The sequence below is a fragment of the Lottia gigantea genome (genome assembly GCF_000327385.1).
Source record: "Lottia gigantea unplaced genomic scaffold LOTGIsca_26, whole genome shotgun sequence".
In the NCBI taxonomy this organism is placed as follows: domain Eukaryota; kingdom Metazoa; phylum Mollusca; class Gastropoda; family Lottiidae; genus Lottia; species Lottia gigantea.
This window is the reverse complement of record NW_008708797.1, coordinates 1,844,015-1,856,022: the sequence shown is the minus strand read 5'-3', so window position 1 is coordinate 1,856,022 and position 12,008 is coordinate 1,844,015. Positions and strand designations below refer to the sequence as shown.

Genomic DNA, 12,008 nt, shown 5'->3' with positions numbered 1-12,008 from the left:
TAGCAGGTGTGAATGGTTCAGAATGTTCGCCATCAGAATTATTCTCTGAATCACTTTTACCCATGGATGCTTGCCTAGCCTTTATGATTTGCACCATTTCTGAATTATTAAAACTTGGTAAATCTTGCTGTCTACTCATTAAACCAGTGTCAAAATAACTATTAGGAGGTGTCACTGGGTAACTGGACATTTTCGAACCTTGTCCAGAGTTGGCCCCGCAAGCATAATCCAAAGGACTCTCTGTGCCTAAGTTGGTATTGACACCAAAGTTGTACATGTCAGCTTCTGTTAATTCAAAATTATCTTCTTCGTTGTTTGTGGTATTGTTTTCATAGTGGTGATTACTTGATAATGAACTACTGGTTACAGCTGGTTCAATATTAAATACATCATTACTGGTTGAAATACTGGTCGTACACTGTGTATTATTAGCATTAACTTCGCTATCATTATTATCACTAGATTTAACCGTATTAATGTCATTACTCATAGAGCCATTGGACCATTGATTACTGCTAGATGTCTCATTAGTGTGCTCTTGAAACAAATCACTTCCCTTCGTGTGTTTCTCACTATTGTCTATTGTATTGAGTTGAGTGCTGAAAGGATCGAACATATCCATGACTTCAGGTGACATAGTTTCATTACTGAGAATATGCTGTTCATGATCACTCTCGCCTTTTCCTGAATCAGCCATGGCACCAATTACTGAAGAATTACTCCCTTGATCACCAGGACTCACTGTATTTTGAAGTTGATTAATTGCTTCATCAGGGCTGGGTTCACCAGTTAAAAATCCTTTTATTACTGGCAAGATTTTTTTTCTGGAGGCCTGCACGTTGCCTTGACTATAAGCTTGTATATTATCAGTAGGGGCTGGTATCAGTTCTAGCTGTAAACTTGGACTTTGACAGACCACTAGTACATCATTTATCTATAATGAGAAAAAAAGGGATTGTAACCAGAGTAGAAAGGTATCATATTGGTAACTGTTCACTTTTTAATATGTACTTACAGACTTTTATTTATCAGATAACAATTAACAATTCATATTACTTTATGTTATGTATCCTATCTCAGTTTATAGATAAACATGCATTGAAATTATGTTATTGACACCTTAATTAAATTTTCAATGCAATCCTAAGAATTTATCAACAGATCATAAATAATTCCATGTGCTTTTTTTTCTAGTCATTATGAATTTTAAGATAAGAATTATCCTCATTAAATTCTATTTGATATAACTTTTTTTTATCAAAAATCATCAATATAATATGAAAGCATCACAATTAAGATGTATTAGCTTAGTAATACATGGTAACTAATGATCTACATGTATTACTACTATCATTAGTGCCATACCAGTAAATCCTATACTCTGTTAGTAGTCGTATATCATTATCATCTACAATGTGCTTCTTTCTCATCTAACTAAGTTTCCATATTAATGACCAAACGTGTAATTGTCAATATATGAAAGATTGAATTAACTGAAATATCCATAGTCAAAAGCTGCCATCTGTGTTACCACAATAATTGCACTACTAAACCTGTATAGCTAAATGAAGAGGCCTAATATTTTGTTTTGCATTATTTCTAAATAATATAAATGCTGTATAATAGAGGGTGAATATTCGATCAAATTTCAAAAAGAAAAAGGGGGAAATATTTACATCCTTGAAAATGTTTTTTGAATATGTGTAATACATTGTTTTTTAAAAGAAGAATATATATTGAAACCCTTTATTTTCAAGAATTTTCATTGTAGTTGAGGAATTAATCACCTTTTTTACTGGACATGTTGATATCTGTCATCTGGCAACTTCCATGAGACATCCAAACAATAAGATAACTGATAAAACTACACATACCTGTTGTTTATAAATTCTATTTTCACTATATAGAGCTAGTTGTCTAGTAGGACTGCCATCTTGGTTACTAAGTGTCATGATTATAACAACCTCAGCATTCTTTTCTTGACTTAATTTCTTTAACTCTGATTCCAAATCAGATCTTGTAAATAGTTCCTGTAACAACAGAAAGATACCTAATTAGACCGGAAGATGAAATTAGCTTGTTTTAATGAAATTGCTTTAGCATTTTATTTCCACTGATACCCTCATCAAATTGAGTTACATAATCTTCATGTAAAGTCTGTTTCCAGAAGAGGATATTAAATTTTCAATAGAAATTCCATGTGATTAAAACATTTTAAAAAGTACCCTATCATGATATCTTTCCACAGTTGGTTTCAAGAGGGAGAAAAGTTTCTTCTAAAAAGAGAAGATTGCTCTAGACCAATCAAACAAAATTGCTATCAAACAGAAGAAGAAATTTCCATGTGTAAACAAGAACCAAGCCACAAGACTTCCATGTGGAATCAGAGAAGATTAACCACCAGGGAATTAACCAAATCTATCTTTTCCTATTTCTATGTTCACATTATGTTGTCCAATGCTGAATGACCAATCTATGATTTTTGGATCATGTGATCTGATATTCTTTCCACTACTGTTTTATCAATCGTGAATGTCTGTTCTAATGTTGTTTTGATCATGAATGTCTGTTCTAATGTTGTTTTGATCTTGAATGTCTGTTCTAATATTCTTGAAATCATGAATGTCTGTTCTAATGTTGTTTTGATCATGAATGTCTGTTCTAATATTGTTTTGATCTAATGTCTTTTCAGTTGTAATTGTCTAATGTATTTTCAATTGTAATTGTCTAATCTAATGTATTTTTATTTGTAATTGTCTAATCTAACGTATTTTCAATTGTAATTGTCTAATCTAATGTATTTTCAATTGTAATTGTCTAATCTAATGTATTTTCAATTGTAATTGTCTAATTTAATGTATTTTCAATTGTAATTGTCTAATCTAATGTATTTTCAATTGTAATTGTCTAATCTAATGTATTTTCAATTGTAATTGTCTAATCTAATGTATTTTCAATTGTAATTGTCTAATCTAATGTATTTTCAATTGTAATTGTCTAATCTAATGTATTTTCAATTGTAATTGTCTAATTTAATGTATTTTCAATTGTAATTGTCTAATCTAATGTATTTTCAATTGTAATTGTCTAATCTAATGTATTTTCAATTGTAATTGTCTAATCTAATGTATTTTCAATTGTAATTGTCTAATCTAATGTATTTTCAATTGTAATTGTCTAATCTAACGTATTTTTATTTGTAATTGTCTAATCTAATGTATTTTTATTTGTAATTGTCTAATCTAATGTATTTTCAATTGTAATTGTCTAATCTAATGTATTTTCAATTGTAATTGTCTAATCTAATGTATTTTTATTTGTAATTGTCTAATCTAACGTATTTTTATTTGTAATTGTCTAATCTAATGTATTTTTATTTGTAATTGTCTAATCTAATGTATTTTCAATTGTAATTGTCTAATCTAATGTATTTTTATTTGTAATTGTCTAATCTAATGTATTTTCAATTGTAATTGTCTAATCTAACGTATTTTTATTTGTAATTGTCTAATCTAATGTATTTTTATTTGTAATTGTCTAATCTAACGTATTTTCAATTGTAATTGTCTAATCTAACGTATTTTTATTTGTAATTGTCTAATCTAATGTATTTTCAATTGTAATTGTCTAATCTAACGTATTTTTATTTGTAATTGTCTAATCTAATGTATTTTTATTTGTAATTGTCTAATCTAATGTATTTTTATTTGTAATTGTCTAATCTAATGTATTTTCAATTGTAATTGTCTAATCTAATGTATTTTCAATTGTAATTGTCTAATCTAATGTATTTTCAATTGTAATTGTCTAATCTAACATATTTTTATTTGTAATTGTCTAATCTAATGTATTTTCAATTGTAATTGTCTAATCTAATGTATTTTCAATTGTAATTGTCTAATCTAATGTATTTTTATTTGTAATTGTCTAATCTAATGTATTTTTATTTGTAATTGTCTAATCTAATGTATTTTTATTTGTAATTGTCTAAGAGTTTAAAGACATTAATGATTAATCTGCGAAAAAAATCAGATGATTGCCCTCCTATTTAGCTAAAGTCAGTAAGATATGAAAATGAAATAAGTATCAATTAAAAATACCTTAGTATTTGATTGATTAGAAAGATGTCTAGGTACTGACGTCATTACAGATAGAAATAGTATGACATGTCATCTTATCATATCATTACTAATATAATATATTTGTTTGTTTTTTCATTCTTGTCTACACTCTTAGTGCAAAATGACAATTACATAGTCTCTTAACAATTTAGTTATATTAGTTTTGAATAAATTATTTTGTCTCAAGTAAAATTAACCTAAGCATTCTTTACTGCCATTCTATGTTTTCCTACATTTTAAACAAGTTAAAACAATTATTTTATTGTCTATGAAACATATTACTCTATTTTTATTATCATTCCAAACATATTAACAAAGATATTTGAAGCACTTAAAATGAAATGAAAAAAAAAATGATTGCAAATGTATTTATTATCAACTCCTGTTAAGAGTCAAATAGTTGAGAAAGATAACTTTTGAATTCAGGGAACAAACTTTTCTTAATAATACAAGGGAAACATTAATGGTCTAAACTATCGCCTTAATCCTTAAATCGCTCTATTGATGATATTTAGACCACCTAGTCATTTTTCGCAAAACCTCTTGGCCATGACCATTCCCTGAAATTCATATATTACAGTTTTGTTCAAGGAAATATAATCTGAATGATAGGAGAATAATAAAATATTTAGTATTTATCAGAGAAAAAAGAAGTAATTAAGAGAAAAAGGTCAACAGAAGTAAAAAATCAATGGTCATATAAAAACTATATATACTAGTTATACCAATAAAATATATAAATAGAATTAAAATCAATTTCTACATTTAGTGTTTAGACCGTTAACAATCTGTTTAACTGTAAACATAAAGCCTCAACAATAAACCTGTATTAATTCAGTATGCTTATAAAGTGGTATCTGCCATAAACAGTCAATCAAACCTAGTAGATCAAACCAGTAAAAAACCAGTCAAAACCAGAACCATCCAAAGTGAAACCTGTAACTTCTGGTTAAAATACAGTAGATATATCAAAAGTCCAAAACCTGTCCTGAATCATTTACAGGGACTGCAATGAGGTTTTCTGAAAATTTTTTGTGTATCAGAGACATAGCAACAATTTGCACCATTCCAATTTTACGATTAGCTGTTTGGTTCCTGCAATTCCACTAAAACTAAGTGTTTGATGATGTCACTATTTTGACAGTTATTTAGTTATTTTGGAGGCAGTGTCAGCTAAATAAGCTTTCTGATAACATTTTGAACAGTAGAAACATTTCAGACTCATTAAACAGTGAAGAGATAAGGCATTCTATCTTAAAGAAATTTTATCAGACTATTATTATCTGGTTTTGGTGTTGAGAATTTAAAGATGATGTTGCAATGATGGACTATAATGCTCAATGTCTTGTTCAGTTATGTTCAGATCTTATAACTTTCATGATTCCATTGCAGGTATGGCATCATACCAAATATATCTACATCTATTCCATGAGAAAATCAAACAATTCAAAAGGTGACAATAAAAAATAAAAAATAATTTCTATGACAAGATTTCACTCAGAGATGGTGTACAAACATAAAGTAACCATAGGAGCAAGTTACTATATCTAAGGTAGAAAGGATATTTCAAACCTTTCACAACTTAACATTCAAAAAAATAATTTCTCTATAATCATCTATTTTATTTTTCCTGCAACTTCAGACTATGACTCCTTTCAAAGAACAACAAATTCAAACCCTTAAATCAAATATATACAATTTTTAACTGGAATCGATCCATTGTTAGTTTACAGACTATTTCAAATCACGTTGAACTCTACTGATCTTTAATTTCAAAGACAAAAAAAACTGAATTTACCTTCATCTCCATGGTAACAGAACACATAGCAACAATCAAATTATTTCCATGAATTAATTTCATATCTTTCTCAAGAATTTCTGAAGTTGTCAAACCTGTTTAATATAAAAGAAAAGATAAAAGAAGAACAGAGTAAAAGTAATTGTGTTCTGAAGACAAATCTTCTGGCATTCAAATCTAACATGAATGTTTAATGGTGATATTAACATTTAGTCAGCATGTTGAAAAGACAAGAGAGAATGATACCAACTTAATACGACAAGCTATGTCGTAAATGTAAGAAGATAATAAAAACCAATACTTTTTGCTTCCCACATGTCATTGTATCTTTTGCATGTAAATTTTGTTACACCCAACACCTCTGATCTTTAGTAGAGAACTGGCTAATAGCTCAATTTCAGCTATTGGTATCACATCAAAATCAAACTGTCTGACTATGTTACAGATATCAGAAAATTCTGGTACAGTTGGTAAAGCAAATATTAAGATAACTTTATCATTTTAATAATGCTACTTAAACTGAATTAACCAAGAATAATTATAAATCATTAAATGTTTTTTAACATATAACACACCTGATAAATCAAATTTGGCATCATTGAGATCCTCATATAATGTATCTCTATCTACACCCATTTCTTCTAATGTATCTTCTAATTTGTGTATCATTAATGTATCTTTATCTGTTGTTTTACCAGCTTCTGGTGACATATTGATGGTATCAATCAATATTGTTCCTGAAAGTACATAATACAGATTATGTAGAAAATGTCATATCAGCTTTACATATTGGCTATTACTGGCTTTTGTGATATGTTAATAGCTGTAGTATGATTCTCTTAAAGACTTAAAGAACTACAAAAGAGAACCTAAAGCCTTTGTATGTGTATCTATTAGAATTCTTTTCCACTATATTTTGATGTCTGTGGTTACAGTAACTGCATATAATGATTTCACTATTGCAAATACAATTTCTGTAATTTCAGGAACCACTGGTTTGGACAAAATATGAGAGTAGTGCCAATAATTGAAGCTACATATAATGCATAATTATACAACTAGAAAACCTCTTTTGGAAGCCTCAAAGACAAAAGCAAATCAAATACATTGTTTATTGTATGTTATAATGAATCCTTTTGAAAGCATTTGTATACTCCAAGAAGGGTTTGAAAAATATTGTTTTCTCATCTTACATTATCTTCTTACCTTTATACAACATAACAATGTCTGATATTTAATAGATCGGATATATAGGATAGGCTGTAGGTTGTGTTATTATTTAGAGATTCAAATGTCAAGGCAAGCAAGTCACAAAACTTTGAATTGTTCCTCAGCACTCTCAGTTTACGAGGAAATGTTCATAATATTACTACAGGAATTTACTAACCATATTAATAATATTTAACATATTCTATAAGTTCAAACATCTATCAATTGCTTAGACTACAGCAGTTAAACAATATCAACTACTTATTTATATGTATGATTCAAAGCCAGAGAATAAATCATTGAACGAATTTCAAACAATAAGTATATTATATAAATTAGTCATAACTATGAAGTCATAATGACATAATTTCTTTAGTTCTGACATGTTCACATATAGGTTATAACAACCTTCTTAGTAAATACTTATAACATAACATATACATAGACTTATCCTATACGGGCCTTGATATACACATTTATACAAACATTTAACATTTAATCAATCTTAACTTTTATGAAAAAAAAAGAAATGCTACTGGCAATTGCACTCAAAAGAACTTTGGTTATACATACTACTTTTAAAGGTGCTTTATGCTTTTTTCGTAAGTTTTTTGGCTCAAATTTATGCAAACACTATACTAAAATAAAGAGAAATGTGTCCCTTAACTTATCTGAATGTTTTAATTAAAAACTTCACCTGTTTTTTTCAGCCAAAACTACCTAAAACGTTTATGTAAAATTTTTAAGTACGTTATGCTGTTTGGTAGATGTTAAAAAAACTACTGATTTAGGTAAAATAAACTCTTAATTGTATAGTAATCTGTCTCCTACGTATTCTAAAGGTTTCAACTAATAATGTTCTGTCTCTATGAACCATCAACAAAACTAGTTTAATCTTCTTTATAATTAGTACACTCTGTTTTAATTAACCCTTTTTAAAGCAAATTTAGTTTGATCAAGTAGATAACAATTTTAGAAATATTTTCATGTATAATCTTAGACGTTTTTTTGATAATGAAAAGTTTGCATACTGCCCCTTTAAGTAAAATGAAACATCACACAGTTGCTAATTAAGGGAAGTTATGAATACATGTAGTAAGAATATTCCTCTCTATTTAATAATATTCATGAAGTTTGTTAAATACAGAAGAACCTCAACCTATCAGACCTTACATCAACTAAACTAATATGAGAAATAAAGCCAAATAGACTTTAAGGTTGAGCAACCATCTACAGAAAATTAACACTTTAACACTTAGCTATAATCATACCCAAAATTTTGAGGGTTGAGTTATCAACACACAAAGGCAATTTTATTGAATATTGTGCATTACCAGTGATTACTTTGTTTGAATCCTTAAATTCAGTGGATGATGTCACAAAGTAAAAAAATTAATAAACAAAATGAAATTGATTTAAAAAAGTGCCAAGTAAAAAAATGGTAAAATGAGACCTCATGCGAATATAGTAATTTCACTGAGAAAAAAACTATTTAAAATTAGAATAATACCTGAAAGACTATAGAATCCAAAGGTTCCTTACTTTATAGATATAAGTATAGTAGTAGAGCAAGTTATCAGAAACTGTAGATGAGAGATTTGTTAAGATTCTAATCACTCTATCTATTATAAAGATGAGTGTAAAATCCATTGAATGACTAATATTGATTCATATTAATGTATTCAGTAAAACAAGCAATTAGTAATATACTGATTGCTGATGTATTTTTAATTTGTGTATTGTTTCCTCTTTATATTACATGTATTCTGGTACAGGCTGGTACTTCTACTTGTATACCAATTATCAACTAAATTATCTATTGTCTCTAAATAGCAATTTAAACATAGCCTTGTGAAGCAAGGTGACATACGCCCACCAGCAGCTTTGATTGATTGTTTGTAGTCTGTAGAGTGAGCACGAGCCAACGGACAGATGACAATATGCTTCCACACTACAAGTGTGCAAATGAAAATCAAAAGAATCCATAAAGGATTATAAGAGTGAGCCTGAGCCAGATATGAACGGATGAACCTATAGATTCATTGGGCGATTACAATATATGATCACATTATAATGTGGGTGTATAAAAAGGGAAATTTCTTTATGCAAACATCTTTATTTGGAATATGTCACTTGCCATGTGCAGAACCCCACCTCCAGATGTTGTTGTGAATGAAACCCAAAACTCAACTTCAACTTCCACAAATTTAAAATCTTGTAGTTTAAAATTTGGCCATAAACTTTTGTTTTATTACATAATGTACTTAGTACACAACTTTAGAGATTAGGGTGATTGAAGAGTAACAAGTTACTATTCAATATAAGGTACTGGCACAGGGTAAAGTTATGTTTACAATAATTATTGTGATGCTAATATGCAATGAACTAAATCAAAGAACTTTACAATAAGTAATAAATTGTCAAATGACATAGAGTTTTAGAAACAGGTCTCAGTACTTTTCCAATATAACTTGGCAGTCTAATCTATACTGATAAATCTCAAATAAGAAAGAAGTTTCCTTTAGGGCTCACTTAAATGCAGCAGATCATAACCCAAATTTATCAAAATAGGTCAGTTTATGCAATTCATCTTGTCTATTATTGTAAAAATCTTTTTAATCACCTCTGTTAATGGCCATAGAATGATGGCATTTATATTATACTGTTCCAAAATGAATCAACCTTAATTGGATTCCAGTATAAAAACTAGAACTGTGTACACTATTCTATAATTATGTTTGACCTTGTCCCTACTTTCTTTATATAATCAATTTACAACATAAAGATGGCAAAGGTTCTTCCATTACACTTCTCTTACATTATGTGATAAAAACATAGTAAATCACATTTACAATTTAAAAATTGCATTACCCTGAGAAGTTTATTGAATTCTGTTCAAGATTATATAATAAAGAATAGATGACTGCTCTACACTGATAAGTAATAAATTTTATATCTCAATCATTCTGAAACGTGATTTGATGGAAAATCAATTTGTTATATAGTATATAATGTACTGTTTTTAAATTTATAACATTTCAGACAATACTATTTCAACTGAGAAATATGTTTTCTGTCATTTTCTAACATAGTACTTTATTGAACCTAATGGACTTAAAAATATATTTCAATGAAATGGAATTTAAAGCAGTTTTTTTGCTTTGATTACAAGCAAAGTTTTTAATTTGTGGTCAGAGGCAAATGATCATATCAGATAATCTGAAATAAATTAATTAACTGAATACATATATACGGAAGCGTATTAGGGCCATTCAATTTTTTTTTTTTTTAATTTTCAAGTTAGTATGTTGAATTTTTAAGTAAGTAACTTGAATTTTCAAGTTAGTATCTTGAATTTTAAAGTTAGTATCTTGAATTTTCAAGCTAGTATGTTGAATTTTTAAGTAAGTAACTTGAATTTTCAAGTTAGTATCTTGAATTTTCAAGCTAGTATGTTGAATTTTTAAGTAAGTAACTTGAATTTTCAAGTTAGTATCTTGAATTTTCAAGCTAGTATGTTGAATTTTCAAGCTAGTATGTTGAATTTTCAAGTTAGTATGTTGAATTTTCAAGTTAGTATGTTGAATTTTCAAGTTAATATCTTGAATTTTCAAGTTTGTATCTTGAATTTTCAAGTTAGTATCTCGAATCTTACAAGTTAAAATTCGAACATACTAACTTAAAAATTCAACATACTAACTTGAAAATTCAAAAAAAAAAAAAGTGAATGGCCCTAATACGCTTCCGTAATACATATATATATATATATAATTTTGAAAAAAAAAACAACTTTTTGCACAAATTTCATGCATGGTATAATTTAAAAAATGGTTCAAATTCAAATAAGAGCTTTGTTACCGTTTGCATTTCACTAAGGATATATTGTATAGGATCGTTAAAATCAGAGCTGCACTTCTTATGTCTTCTACTTGTGACCAAAGCAAGTTCTTCAATAGAAGAGTTTTTCTATAAAAGCTCTGTCGATATCAAGAAAGATTGTGATTGTACAATGTTTAAATTAATAGAAGCCAAGAATGGCAAGTAAATTAAGTTAAGTATTTACCATAAAGGAGAACATTAACGATGCCATCAAATGGGAAGTCTGGATTGCCTACAACTTCTTCGGCTATTAAGGTACAACATGATCCCACTGGTTCTATTATACATTCAACACTGCAATAGATTACATACAAAACCTTTTATTATGTTGAAGCAAATGTAGAAAGTTTATCTTTATAGTTCTGGGAGACAGTGAAACAATAAAGAAGATTGCCAGGCAACGTAATATTCACAATTTGGTAGCTCTGTTTAAGACGTTTCAAATAATTGAAACCATCACTACATAAAGCAACTGAATAACATAGTAAACAGTAGTAGAGGTATGAATTTATGATATTGATAAAATGCAACATTCCTGAATTTTCTGGAGTCCTCATGAGGACTAAATCATTATCTGTTTTTTCAACTATTAATCTCATCCTAGATCTCACAACATGAGATAATCAGAGATGCCAATTTTCATCATTGATAAAACGAAGCCTGTTTTTGGGCTTGCAAACTCATTTTGGTAAATAACCTTAAAAGCTATTTATCATACTTAAGTCAATTTTAATTAATTTGAGGTTTCATCATTAAGGGAGATGGTGAAAAAAGGTGGTAATAGAAAATTTATCATTTGACACATTAGATGATGTGTTATATAATAAAATAATAATATTGACTGTATTATTAATATCAAACACATTAACAGACATTATGTTTTAGCACCTACTTGTTTCACAACCTTTAACATCTATTTTCTCACTTTTTATCCAAAGATGATTGAAGTTTAAACAGGGAATTCAGACAAGGCTCAGCTTTATCACTGTCACAGAAAACAG

General features: G+C 28.3%; 1 protein-coding gene across 1 annotated transcript in view; it reads right to left on the bottom strand.

Moving 5' to 3' along the window:
• Positions 1–799: 799 nt before the first annotated feature.
• The window catches only part of LOTGIDRAFT_81753 (hypothetical protein), a gene marked incomplete at both ends in the record, with an annotated part of 26,505 nt that continues 15,296 nt past the window's right edge, over positions 800–12,008 (bottom strand). Inside the window, 5 exons of the mRNA XM_009055903.1 lie at positions 800–905; positions 1,846–2,030; positions 5,920–6,014; positions 6,495–6,656; positions 11,192–11,301. Coding sequence (XP_009054151.1) covers positions 800–905; positions 1,846–2,030; positions 5,920–6,014; positions 6,495–6,656; positions 11,192–11,301 — 658 coding nt within the window. The remainder of the gene's footprint in view (positions 906–1,845; positions 2,031–5,919; positions 6,015–6,494; positions 6,657–11,191; positions 11,302–12,008) is intronic.